Source organism: Urocampus carinirostris, chromosome 3, assembly GCF_059441175.1.
Source record: "Urocampus carinirostris isolate Australia breed hairy pipefish chromosome 3, RoL_Ucar_1.0, whole genome shotgun sequence".
NCBI lineage: Eukaryota > Metazoa > Chordata > Actinopteri > Syngnathiformes > Syngnathidae > Urocampus > Urocampus carinirostris.
Genome location: NC_142351.1, coordinates 60,593,908 through 60,608,690, shown reverse-complemented (window position 1 = coordinate 60,608,690; position 14,783 = coordinate 60,593,908). Strand labels below are relative to the sequence as shown.

At 39.7% G+C, this 14,783-nt stretch overlaps 1 protein-coding gene and 1 pseudogene across 3 annotated transcripts in view; one reads left to right on the top strand and one right to left on the bottom strand.

The window, feature by feature from the left end:
• The window catches only part of LOC148370296 (dedicator of cytokinesis protein 3-like), a 136,199-nt gene that overhangs the window by 41,542 nt on the left and 79,874 nt on the right, over window positions 1-14,783 (top strand). For all 3 annotated transcript variants that reach the window (XM_088332781.1, XM_088332780.1, XM_088332779.1), the window contains exons 6-7: window positions 1,162-1,310; window positions 13,946-14,030. In XM_088332781.1, the coding sequence (XP_088188907.1) occupies window positions 1,162-1,310; window positions 13,946-14,030 (234 nt within the window). The remainder of the gene's footprint in view (window positions 1-1,161; window positions 1,311-13,945; window positions 14,031-14,783) is intronic.
• LOC148370299 (U2 spliceosomal RNA) lies at window positions 7,832-7,961 on the bottom strand (annotated as a pseudogene).

Sequence of the window (14,783 nt, the reverse complement as noted above, 5' to 3'; positions counted from 1 at the left end):
TTTTGGCTCTGCTTAATCTTTGCATTTATGTAAATAAAACAAAGGGAGATTGCGGCTGCCTTGTATCACTGGGGAGAGCAAAGACTATTGTTCGTGCTGTCCTTGGTCTGCGAGAAAATTTACCACCGGGAGGTCAATAAAAGAGAGAAATATTTGTGTTTAGACCTGGAGGCTTAAATCTCAACAGGAACACATGGGGAGCGTGTTAATGTGGCGCCTTTCTACCGTTGGGCTTCTCACAGCACTTCACACCATGTGATGAGCTACGCTGCCGTGGAAGGAGAGTATTCAGATTATTCACAGATTGATGATGGGGAAAGAATATCCTCACTTAGACAAGTATCGAACCCAAAAATAAGAAAATGCTTGCATGCCACTAAAGACTTCCATAAGAGGGGAAACGTCTACATGGCTGCCATATAATTTAGATCAATTGCATTGGAAATTAGGAATCATACAACTTAATAAATAAACAAAAAATACAAATAAAAAAATAACAAATCAGCAAAATCACTTATTTGATGTATTATTATTATTTTTCTGTACAAACCTAAATATTTAATAAAAAGAAAGGGTTCCGTGGAAGGCCTTTAGATTTGGTAGGATTTCCTTATTTCAAGGCTTCTCTCCCTGTTCTCCATACAAGTTCAAAATCCACTAATGTCTTTAGTTATTTTTGGTCGCTACTGAGGATTCAACTTATTATTTTTATTTTACAAAAACAAGTTATTAAATAAGTTTCCCTGTACTATCTTATCAGCATATGATTATATAACGGGAATGAAAAAACCTCAATGTGCTGCCACCTACTGATATGGATTAATTTTACAGTTACCCTGTTGATGACTGGAAGAAAGCAAAGATACTGAACCATGGCATGCGTTTTTGAAAAGATAGAATTGGTGAATTTCTTTCAGTTCACTAGTCTGCCCTGTCATACTGGTCTAAACTTTACATTGTAAAACTAACGCGATGTTACAAAAAGGACGTTTGACTTGCTTTGCATTCTCATGTCACATCGACCAGGTTACTTGTGTCTTACCTGGGCTGCATATGCTTTCCATTTGCAATACACGCTGCATCACAGCATCCATAACCGCCGACAACATGCAAAAGATTCCTATAATATTTTCTTACCATGGTTTTTGGTTGATTTCACAGAAACATAAGGTGGAACTGTTCCATAAGCTGCGCCTTGTGATGAATGAGCTCATTGACTTGCGTCGGCAGCTCATCCAAGGTCACCTTGCTCAGGACCAGACCCGTGACATCAAGCGGCACATCACTGTTCGTCTTGACTGGGGCAATGAGTGAGTTTCTTCCTTATTTTCACAATAAAGTTCTCTTTAGGTTTAAATGTATATATTTTTCTGGACTCTTAGTTTTGATCACTAAACTGTTAATGGAAAAGGATGAATAGAACTCTCAACGATTGCAAAAACGTTTTCATGCTCTCTTCAGGTGGTTTTTGAGACGTTTCAAAATGGAAACACTTTTTTCGCACCTCCAGACGTCATGTGACCCAGTTCGGTGATGTACATTTGGCGTAAGTCATGACATGTGGTCAAATTTTAATGAATACATTGAAAGGATACTACCAACTAAAACGTGGCAGTATATAACAACAAAAATATAACGACATAAGCATATAAAAATAGCTGTTGAAAACGCAGGGGAGCAGGAAGCAAGGCAATGTGCTCAAAAGATATGGTATCTAATTAGGATATACTTAGCAATAGCAATGGCAAAATTAGGGCAGATACAGTAGTGGAGCTCCCGCGACCCTACTGAGGATAACCGTGCAGCTAATGAGATGAGATGAGATGAGACAGTAGTGAAGCCCTGTTTTACACACACGTAGGGGCTTCAAGAAGAATTATTTCCTTGATAACTTCATGAAGTGGACAGAAAAATGTACAACATGTTTGCTGCATGCAATAAAATAATGGGGTGTAAATCGTTCTCTGAATAAAATGTATATATATATATATATATATATATATATATATATATATATATATATATATATATATATATATATATATATATATATATATATATATATATATATATATATATACATATATTAGAAAAGTGTTTTAATGTAAATTGTTCTGTGTTACTTGGTCTATATTTGTGTTTATGCAACAAGTGAAACTGTGAAATAAGGAGGTAAAATAAAGTTCCTTTTAGTTTCGGACGTATGTTCCAAAGCTTTTGGGCTCAGGCGATATTAAAGGGGATCCATAGCGTTTCGTTGCCACTTTTATTTTAAACTACACTCAAACCTAGCAAATATTTTCTAAATCAGTCACAAGGTAAAATACTCACATTTGCACACACTTAAGCATTTAAACTGAGAAGCACATCACTACTCTACAAAGTAACAAACAAATGGTCACAAACAACAATAAAATTGTCTGAACCAGAAAACAAAAACCAAACCTCACAAATCAGGATGTAGCTGGATAAAGGTGATGGTGGTATGGATAGTGATATTGATGATGAAAAATGACGACCCGACAATGGGCTCTGTTCAAAATGTCTTTATAGGAGCTCAGGGTAATTAGGGACAGGTGTGTGGTCCCTGTCCCAAATCCAAACCCATTCGGCACCCCTTGGTGGATAGCCGTGTGCGAGACCCCAACTCTAGCAGTCTGGTTCTACCTTTTTGAACGACGGCTATGTCCGTATGGTGCTTATTTACATATGCTCGACAGGTTTTGCATTAAACTGTAGTAGTATTGAAATTTCTCACTGCCTATATCCAGTCATATATATATATATATATATATATATATATATATATATATATATATATATATATATATATATATATATATATATATATATATATATATATATATATATATATATATATATATATATATATATATATATATATATATATATGCCAACTTTATTCATTTAGGTCTGACACCAGCAGAGGTGAAAGGTAGATGTAACATTGTGATACCATCCAATTACCACATGCCCACAACTTCTCTTTCTGTATCATCAGCGTCAATGTGAGGTTGCCAATGTTTCCTTTAATTAAATAACAAGCAAATGCAATTTGGTCCACAACTGCAGAAACCACCAATGGCAACACAAAAACCACATCAGTGTGTGCAATCTGGCACTATTCTCCACAGTATGGTTGCTTAGGTTCTGTCGTCTACAGATATAGGGCTGACAATTTACAAACTGAGCCCTCATTTGCGCATTTTTTCAGCGGGGTAATAAATATTTGCTCGTCTTTGTAATCGCCATTTTGAATGGTCACATTATCCGAAAACACGTGATGTTAACAAGTAGAGCCAGTTGATGGCAGGTGTACGCCAGGCTTGAAATAAAAGAAATTGATGTGAATTTGTTTGTTTTATGGTTATTAAATCCTACAGCTCGAAATAGTGTGTGGCTTGTAAAGACATAAAATTGAGTTCCGTTCATGATCATGCAGATTTTTATCAGACGCACTGTAGTCCGGAATTGACAGTAATTATACTTTCCAAATAAAGCAAGACAGTGCTTTCTTCCAATTATTTATAGTTCTGTCTATGTGATGATAGAATTGCAACACATATGTCACAGTTCGGGTCATAACAGTGCCGACCAATCAGAAGCACGACTGTGATAAGCTCTTGTAAACTTTTAGTCAAACAGCCATTCTACAACTTGCCACCAAAACAAACGCCCGTAGCTTAAGATTGAAAATAAATTGATCAATTAAATCAGTCTCTGAAGAAAGTCAGAGGAGCGCAAAGAAATGCTGATCACCAGTGGGTGCTCCGTAGATTGTTACGGGGCCCGGGAATTGACTGATACAATGGCGGAAAAGGAAAATTAACACTTAGGCTAACAGCTCTTAAGCCATCACTGCTGAACGTAGCTAGTCACCAACGCCAGATCCATTACCCATGAAATGGATGACCTGGAGTTACAATTTGTGGGAACTGGCTACATTCGTGACTCATCTCATCTCATCTCATTAGCCGCACCGCTTATCCTCAGAAGGGTCGCGGGGGTGCTGGAGCCCATCCCAGCAATCATCGGGCAGTGGGCAGGAGACACCCTCAACTGGTTGCCAGCCAATCGCAGGGCACACAGGGACAGACAACTCGCTCGCTCATTCACACCTAGGGACAATTTGGACCGGCCAATCCACCTGAAATGCATGTCTTTGCAATGTGGGAGGAAACCGGAGTGCCCGGAGGAAACCCATGCAAGCACATAGAGAACATACAAACTCCGCACAGTAAGTCCGGTAGCTGGATTTGAACCAACACAGGAGGTTCCCAAGACCTTGGAACTGTGCCGCACACGCGCTAACCACTGCGCCGCCCTGCTGCCCACACGTTCGTGACTCTTGTATTTTAATTATCTTGGGGAGTGCCGGAGACCTTGCCAGAAGTCTCTGTTAGCTAATGCTAGCGTGCTGCTGGCCACTCACTCTTTAGATTGTTTGCACCGAAAGGGGAATCCCTCCAATTTTGTTGTACTTTTGTATAATAAAATTCTATATCTATAGTTCTTATTTTGTTACAGTGGTATACTTTCGTTGGTAAAAAAGTCATCTCAAGGTGAGTTTGCATGCCACTTTGTTTAGGTTCTCCCATAAAAAAGTAGCACAGAAATGGCTTTTTTTTTTTTTTAAATCTGGCAGCCCCTAACAAGTTTCTTCTTGTGATTCGATTTATCTTCAAGCTGACAGAGGAAGTTACACTCAAACATCGTGATGAAGCATTAGTCATTGGAACCCCCGACTGATTTAGCGTTTTCCTTACTGTCCAAACACGTTGCGCCTCTTTTCAATGAGCTCGTGTCAAGCGTATTCAAGTCATTGCCCTTCTCCCTGGAGGAAATGTAAGGCCATAGTTTCTCTGCTCATCATATTTTGACGTTTTAGTCTCTGTACCTATTCCTTCATATATGACGTATACTATACTATACACCAGGGGTCGGGAACCTATGGCTCGCGAGCCAGACATGCCTCCTTCTACGAGTACCTATGGCTCAGAGACAATTTTCATTGCATGCAAATTTTCTCCATCTTGTTCAAAACTTGGGCCATTGATCCTGTTCAGATACAAGCAAAGCCAAGCCAAAGCTGAATGAGAGAGCAGTACTTTTCAGAATATAGGGCACGTTTTCACTACAATTTACGGTCGAGGTGTCACACACAAAAAAAAAAAAAACTCGTTTTGGCTGTACAACGCTAAACAATCTTTTATATAAAAGCTCACTATATAATCTGTGTTCAGTGTTCAGATACTTTTTGATGAATCCACGGAACAAATTGTAAATACGCCAAAACACCGGAAGAGAACTTAACGTTATTTGATTGGGTGAGTGGGAGGGATGGGTGGAGCTATGCAAAAAGTGCAAGCACTCCCTCCCATCTCTCGCCCTATTCCGTCTGCGCCAAAAATAAGCACATCAGGCTCCCTGTTCTCCGAATGCTGTGACGTTTTTACAAAATAATTTGTCTAGCATTTTCATATGTCTACTTTATACTATTATGACAATGTGAAAACGTTTTTTTTTACTTTTTTTGAATTTATTAAAAATAGAAAACTAAGAAATCACATTTACATAAGTATTCACAGCCTTTGCCATGAAGCTCAAAATTGAGCTCAGGTGCATCTTTTTTCCACTGATCATCCTTGAGATCTTTCTACAGCTTAATTGGAGTCCACCTGCAGTAAATTCAGTTGATGATTTGGAAAGGCACACACCTGTCTATATAAGGTCCCACAGTTGAGTGTGCGTGTCAGAGCACAAACACCAAGCATGAAGTCAAAAGAACTGTCTGTAGACCTGCGAGACAGGATTGTCTTGAGGCACAAATCTGGGGAAGGATACAGAAAAAATTCTGCTGCTTTAAAGGTCCCAATGAGCACAGTGGCCTCCATTATTTGTAAATGGAAGACATTTGGAACCACCAGGACTCTTCCTAGAGCTGGCCGGCCTTCTAAACTGAGCGATTGGGGAAGAAGGGCCTTAGTCAGGGAGATGACCAGGAACCCGATGGTCACTCTGTCAGAGCTCCAGCGTTCCTCTGTGGAGAGAAGAGAGCCTTCCAGAAGGAGAACCATCTCTGCAGCAATCCACTAATCAGGCCTGTATGGTGGAGTGGCCAGACGAAAGCCACTCCTTAGTAAAAGGAACATGGAAGCCCGTCTGGAATTTGCCAAAAAGCACCTGAATGACTCTCAGACCATGAGAAACAAAATTCTCGGGTCTGATGAGACAAAGATTGAACTCTTTGGTGTGAATGCCAGGCACCATGTTTGGAGGAAACCAGGCACCGCTCATCACCAGGCCAATACCATCCCTACAGTGAAGCATAGTGGTGGCAGCATCATGCTGTGGGGATGTTTTTCAGCAGCAGGAACTGGCAGACTAGTCAGGATAGAAGGAAAAATGAATGCAGCAATATATAGAGATATCCTGGATAAAAACCTGCTCCAGAGCGCTCTTGACCTCAGGCTGGGGCGAAGGTTCATTTTTCAGCAGGACAACGACCCAAAGCACACAGCCAAGATCTCAAAAGATTGGCTTCAGAACCACTGCGTGAATGTCCTGGAGTGGCCCAGCCAGAGTCCAGACTTGAATCCAATCGAGCATCTCTGGAGAGATCTGAAAATGGCTGTGCACAAACGTCTTCCATCCAACCTGATTGAGCTTGAGACTTATTGCAAAACTGCCTAAAGATATGTGTGCTAAATTTGTGAGATCATATTCAAAAAGACTTGAGGCTGTATTTGCTGCCAAAGGTGGATCAACAAAGTATTAAGGAAAGGCTGTGAATACTTATGTAAATGTGATTTCTTAGTTTTCTATTTTGAATAAATTCAAAAAAAGTAAAAAAAAAAAAAACTTTTTCACATTGTCATAATGGAGTATTTTGTGTAGAATTTTGAGATAAGAGATTAAATTAATACAATTTAGAATGAGGCTGTAACATAACAAAATGTGGAAAAAGTGAAGCGCTGTGAATACTTTCCGGATGCACTGTATAAAGGAGAGCAAAATCTTTTGGAATATTTAAGTTTTTTTTAATATATACTTTGACATAGGAGCAAAGGAATTTGAATGTTATTTTAATGTTAAGTTTTAAGTTGTATAATTTAACAAGATATTTTTATTTACAGCAAAATAATAAATACAGTATTAGTGATTTAAGGTTTAAATTTAATACTCTTGTCTGTTTCTATTCATATTTATGTTCCAAAAACATTCAGTTTAAGTGTGTTCAATAAATGTTTATCCTGGTTGGCCCGCGACCTTAAGTGTGTTTTGAATTTTGGCCCCTTGTGCAATTGAATTTAACATCCCTGATCTAAAACCTGGACAAAGACCAAGTGGTCGCTTCCTGCTCGCTGGCATTTGAATTTGCCACCATCTTGATATACCGATACTGTAAAATGCAGTTTGGGATTTGTGAATATTCATAAATAATCATAATAACAATGATAATAATAAAAGGGCCGACTGCAATTGTTGAGGTCAGTAATGTCCGGGCCGAATTTAACAAGACAAAACGGGTGATACCATTTCATGATCAACGTATTTCGGCTTTTTTTTTCAAACTGTACATTAGGACAGACCGGGTAAAGTTGTAACACATTTTGCCTTCTTCCTCTCCATTTTATGATTTTTTTGTGTTAGTCCTCTCAAACCTTTGCAAATGTTTTTTTTTTTTTTTTTTTGGTCATTGTCCATTTTCCATTATCCATTATCAGTCAAATCATGATACACCTCACAGCCAACATCTTAGCCAAGAGGCTAAGCCAAGATCCTAGCCAAAAGGCCAAGAAGCGATCAGTGCGAATGCACCGTTCCCGGAGGTACTGCAATACAGGGCCGATGCGTGGAGTGGACGGAGCAAGCTCCAATTCCATCTCCCCGTTACAAAAATACTACACTTGATCTTAGCCACAAGGCAGAGAAAGAATCGCAGTCGATGCCTAACATTGACATGTTGACGGTTAGCACCAGTGTTCCCCCTGAGCTGCGCGCGTGCGCAATTGCGCACTGCTCGCACATTCTCAGCGCACAAGAAAATCTAGCCAGCGCACAAAAATGAGGGCTCCAAATTACTAATTAAGAAGTGACTTAAGTCAAAGTTACAGTGCATGAAGGTAAAAAGGTAAAGATACATGGGTTCCCCTGACGCTGTGTCCTGAATGCGGTATTTTGAAGTCGAGTCGAAGTAGAACGAAGTTCACTAAAGTTAGTAGAGTTTGTCGAGAACGGGCTTCTTCGGCTCGGCTCACTAAAAGGGACCGGCTCTTTCGGGTCCTAAACGGCTCCTCAGGTTGTTTTTGCTTTTTTAATCCCAACATGACCAAATATTATGTAAAATTATGCACAAAATGACTTAAAGGGGGCAGCACGGCGGCGCAGTGGCTAGCGCATGTGCGGCACAGTTCATGTCTTGGGAACCTCCTGCGTGGGTTCAAATCCAGCTCCAGACTTCCTGTGCGGAGTTTGTATGTTCTCCCCGTGCTTGCGTGGGTTTCCTCCGGGCACTCCGGGTTTCCTCCCACATTCCAAAAACATGCATTTCAGGTGAATTGGCCGGTCCAAATTGTCCCTAGGTATGAATGAGCGAGTGAGTTGTCTGTCCCCGTGTGCCCTGCGATTGGCTGGCAACCAGTTCAGGATGTCCCCTGCCCACTGCCCGATGATTGCTGGGATGGGCTCCAGCACCCCCGCGACCCTACTGAGGATAAGCGGTCCAGCTGATGAGATGAGATGACTTAAAGGAAAGGGGGAATAGAGCAAAAAAGAAAAAAAATACCAAAATGAAAAAGTAGTGAAAAGCTGAGAAAAAAAGAATCAAAAGGAAGAGAAAAAAAAGAAGGAAAAATTTAGAAAAAAGTCAGAAAAAAGAAAAGAAAGAAATGTAGGAAAAAAGGAAATAGAGAACAAAAAGAAAAAGTAACAACTCGGAAAAAATAAACACAATGAGATTTTTTAAAGGAATTTTTAAAAAAGTAGAAAAAGTTTGTGTTGAATTCAAATAATTTCCAATTATATCAAGCGAATCTTGTTGCCAACATTATAGTTCCACGAAAAAATGTGATTAAGTACAGTTCTGTATCTGACAACCGACTAAACAAGCCCCCAAAAATGTTAATATTATGCGACAAAATATGTCAGGAAAGAAAAAGAAATGGATATCTTGTGAAAGAATTGTAACAACAAACGATGTTTGTAGGCCGTACAACCTTTGCAATAGTACATGAGTCAATTCATTCAAAAGAGAAAAATACTTTTGCATTGCCGGAAACTCAGCAAAATGTAACTTCTTCCGGCACCTGTCCATTCAACCTGATTTCTAACGTCATGCCCACTCCGTCACGTGAGCACTTCATCACCTTACTCTTCCCAACATTGACACATAACTTACGCCTATCACATACTGTTCCAAACTCCGTTACCAACCTTCTCAATGTTTCCTCAGAATCAGCCACAAGCGCTGAGTCATCTGCGAACAACAACTGACTTACCTGCCGCACTGTTCCACTGTTGTCCATCATCTCTACACCTCTGCCAAATACTCTTGCATTCACCTCTCTCACCACACCATCCATGTACACATTAAACAGCCATGGTGACATCACACACCCCTGTCTCACACCAGTCAACACAGGGAACCACTCACTTGTCTCACTCCCTACTCTTACACATGCTCCGCTGTTCATATAAAAACTTTTCAATGCTTCCAACAACTTTCCACCCACTCCATACATCACCATCACTTGCCACAACGCCTCTCTATCAACTCTGTCATACGCCTTTTCCAAGTCCATGAAAGCCAAATAAACATCCTTACCTTTTGCAAAATATTTCTCACACACCTGTCATACTGCAAACACCTGATCCGCACATTCTCTTCCTTTCCTGAAACCACTCTCTCCTCCATCACCACCTCATCTGTTCTTCCTCTCCCTCTCTTAATCAAGACTTTTCCATTCTGCTTACCCGGCGATGACAACAAACTGATAACTCTCGAATTGCTACATTCATACTTATCACCTTTACCCTTACACAATGGCACCACACATGCACCACACCAATCAACAGGAACCACACCACTTAAAAAGCATACATTCAACAAGCGTACTAACCAGTCAATCATAGCATTGCCACCTTTTTTCAGGCATTCAGCAGTACAAACATCCAACCCAGGTGACTTCCCCCCTTTCATTTCTTTCGCTGCCTCTTGCACCTCCCATGTTTCCACAGGCTTCACATTTAAATCACCTAACACGGGCATTCTCTCCATACCATCGATCGCCTCGACTCTCACTTCTCTCCCATCCTCCACATTTAGCAACTCCTCAAAATACTCTGCCCATCTCGTCCTGACTGCACTACCGCTCACCAGCAATCTACCATCCTTATCTTTCACTCTCTCTTCCTTTTCAAACACACTGTTTCTTACTCTTTTAACTTCTTTCCAGAACATTTTTCTCCTGTCCTCAAAGTTCACTCCTATCTTTCGACACCATTCATTTGCTTTTCTTTTCGCTGCTTCCACTGCCGCTTTTACCAACCTTTTCTCCACTTTAAATCTTTCATACGCATCGCCACTCTTAGACACTCCTCAAAGGCACGTCTCTTTTCTGTCACAGCCTCTGATATCTCATCATTCCACCATTCACTTCCTTTCCTAATACCTCGACCAACTTTTCTCATTCCACACACTTCTTTTGCACTCCTCAACACTGCCTCTTCAAACCACTTCTATTCAATTTCCACACTCTCCATTTCTCTTCTACTAATCCGTTCATACTCTTCCCTTATCCTCTCTTTCAACTCTCTTTCCTTTTCTGCCTTATTCAACTCTGACATTTTCACCTCTTCCCTCACACTCTTCTTATAACTAGCCCGCCATGATCCATCTATTCTCAGATTTCCTTCCACATAAAAATGATCAGACATAGCACTCATTTCACCCCTGTAAACATGCACATCCAAAAATCTACTTAACATCCCTTTCTTAACCACTACATAATCCATCAGTGCTCTGTCCACCATCTTGCCACTATCCACTCTGACAAAGGTATACTTATTTACGTCCCTCTTTTTAAACAATGTATTTCCAATCACAACTCATTTTCCACACATAACTCAATTTCTTCCCACTCTCATTTCTTCCTGGTACTCCATATCTACCAATCACATTTTCAACCGTTTCATCACCCACTCTAGCATTCAGGTCACCTAGTATTACCACTTTCCACCCTTCTTTCGCACTTGCCTGTGGTGAGGGGCCCTCTCCTTGTGAGACGTAAGAGAATTCTGCCACCATGGTCCGCTGTGTGTTGTAAGAGGCGACTAAAGTGGGGGGAGCGAGGGGACTGGGGATCCTCTCCTATCTATCTCTACTCCCTGAGAGACAGCAAGGCAAAGAAAGGGGGGCGGGAGACCGAAAGGTCTCGCAAACCTTCGTTATAGGGTCACTAAATGTGAGAGGATGTGGAAGTGAAGCGACTGAGTGGAAGAAAGAGGAGATCGGAAGGATGATGACTAAAAGGAAGGTTGATGTGTTAGCCTTGAGTGAAACAAAGATGAAAGGAAAACATGGAATACAAAATAATATTCAAAGTATGAAGTTCTTAAATATAAATATAATTAAATATTTAATCAAGTCAAGTCATGTTTATTCGTGTAGCCCTGGACAAGGAGTCCCAAAGGGCTGCACAGACCACAGATTATTGCAAACCACAGACTATTATGACACCATCCCCTGTTCTAAAACCTACACGAGGACAAGGAAAAACTCAAAACCTTCAACATGAGGAAATCGAAGAAACCTTGAGAAGGGACCGCACATGTGGTAATTCCCCTTTCCAGGATGACCAGGCTGCAATGGCTGTTGCAATAACAAATAATAAACAGATATTGTCAACATAAAATATAGGTTATTTATATGCTATATAATATGAGTGTGTATTAAGCTTTAATCAAAATACATTTTTAATTCAAAGAAAACTCAGTACATATTTCTTAATTATTACACTCCATTTTTAATATGAATAAATGGTAAATGGTCTGCATTTTTATAGCGCTTTTCAAGTCAATGAAGATCTCCCAAAGCGCTTTACGAATAGCCTCGTGTTATAATCATTTAAGGTTTTTTTATTACAGTATAATATTTTGGCTTTTTAGAGCTTCCATAGGCAAGTCAAAAGCAGTTTAACATTTCCTTTTCATTTAACATCAATACCAAGGATTTGGGGAACAAACCTTAACTCAGCTTTCTACTCCTAATTGGTTGTTTTTATACAGTAAATCCCGTGTTGCTTGTCTGTCAAAATTTTAGAATCAACTCCTGAAGTTATTCAGTGCCATAACGTGTAATTACGTTTTCAGAAGCATTGTCACTGATTGCCAAAACATAAAAATACATGTTTTTTTTTTAATTATTCTAAAGGCTTTGGACGAGTGCCCACAGTGTGGTGATAATAGTAAATATAAAAGTACAGACTGTAAGCGCTTCAAAGCTTTATTCTTTCTAAAAAAACGACATAGTGCTTTCGTAATATTCAGGACAGAGAGAGTCAACCTTTCGTGCACGTCCACGATCACCATGATGACTCGAATCATGTGATCAAGTCATTGGAAACATCCAGCGCTTGGAAACATTCGTGCATTGTTCATACACAAGTTTAGTTTTCCTGCAATACATTTTAATTTTGCAAGCAATGAGCCTCTGTGTTTATGGATAGCAGTTTTAAGATATTGGAGGTATCACAAATGCAAAAAAAAAAAGTTAAAGTTCTGCCTAAAATGCGTCCGTTTTTTTCCCAGATGTTTTTTTGGAAACGTGTACTTTCAGGACACTAAACCAGTGTCTAAAATAATGTCTGCCCGGATGCCCGGTGCGTGCATCTTTTACGTCGGGCGTCCAACTTACAAAACGTCTCCGCCCGGGTGGCCGACAACTTTTTCAAAAACCAAATAAAAATCCAGATTTTTTTTTTTTAAATCAAACATTTGCTTTATTCCGATTTCGAAATCTTTGTTTGGTTTGGAAATTTTGGTTCATTTGGCAATTTGCATACTCTGCAGCCAATCAGAAGCCTGCATCGAATAACTCCCGGACTTTCCCGAGCATTATACTGTAAGGTCGCGCATTTGCATATCATTTTCCAAGGTAGACGCATAGAGAACACAAGAAAAATGGATAAGTGGTTAGGAATCAAGCCAAAACCTCAGCCCCAGAAGAAATATTCGAAAGAAGCAAACAAATATGATGACGATACAAAACGTAAACGTACATTAAAAGCATCGTGGAAAGAGGAGTTCACGTGGCTTGTAGCAGACGACGCAACGCAAACATTGCATGAATGAAGATGAGTAAATACAGGTACATTCTGATGGCAGATGGAAAACAGCGATGTCATATACTTGCAATGAATGTCATAAGTAGATTTATAATAAACTTAATTTTAAAGTGTTGTTCTGTTATATATTCTGATGATCAATCCTTAATACTTTGCAACAATGGTCTTATTGTGTTTCAAGTTGTGAAAAATGGGGCAGGCAACTTTATGGCTGGGCAGGCAACTTTCCAGAGTTGTCTGCCCGGGTGTCTGGTAACTTTTTGTCATGAGTTTCAGACACTGCACTAAACAATGTTCAACTGTTGTTTACTACTCAATAATAAAAGCTAGCAGCATGCTTTTTTGTAATAAAGAATGAGGGTTCAAGCTTTCTTTTGATGTGTCCAATGCCTATCTAGTTGCAGAGCTAAATTTTCTGCAGGCTTTCAAAAATGAGACAAATTGGCAAAAATGGTCTGGCACTGTCACTTCCCATTTGAGGGAAACGTCAGGCACTGAAAGAAAAAAAGCAATGCAAATATAAGGCATCGTTTTCTGATGGCGACATTGCCTAAACTCAAGTGTTTCTCTCTCCCCAGGCACCTAGGCATCGACTTTGTGCCCAGGAAAGAGTTTGAAATGGTGGACCCAGACCAGATCAGCATTTCTGAGCTTTATAAACTGGTATGTTGCCCGCAATTATTCTTGGACCGTTGCATTCTACACAAACCCTAACCCTATGAATTAGTAAGTGCAATAAATTAAATATGTGAATTAGTGGTCTCTAAATTATAAAGTATGCTGTGTGCCTGCGGAATACATATACTACATCTGCAGCAATTAACGCTTGCTGCAGAATTGGAGCTCTGCGTTTGACTATACGTGTTGTGGGATTTTGTAAATAAATGCAGCAATTAGTGACTCATGCATAAAAAGGTGACTCACGAGACGCAGTACGTCAGAAGGGCGTCCCTGCTGTGACCTGTTTCGGATGTTCATTCTAGCGGGATGGGAATTCCGGGCTCTATTTAGAAAACCGGCTCATTGGGCTGTGCTCTTAAACGGCTTTTCGGATTGTTTTTGTTACTTCCATCCGTATATTACCGATTATTTTGTCAGAGTATGCACAAAATACTTTTGAAAAAGTAAAAATAAAACAAATAAGACAAAAAAGAAACAAAACAAGAAGGATTATAAAGTGAAAGGAGGAACGGATCAAGAAACAAAGAAGGAAATAAGCAAGAAAATAGAATCTAGTTAAAAGGAAAATATGAAATAAAAGCAAAAAGGTCAGGAGAAAAGTAATAAGAAGTAAGAAATAAGAAGTAATACAGCAGGGGAAATAGAAACACAAGGAAAAAAAAGACAATGGAAGAAAAAAGCAAGAGAAAAAAGAAGAAACCTAGGAAAAAAGGAACGGGTGAGAGGAAAAAAAGA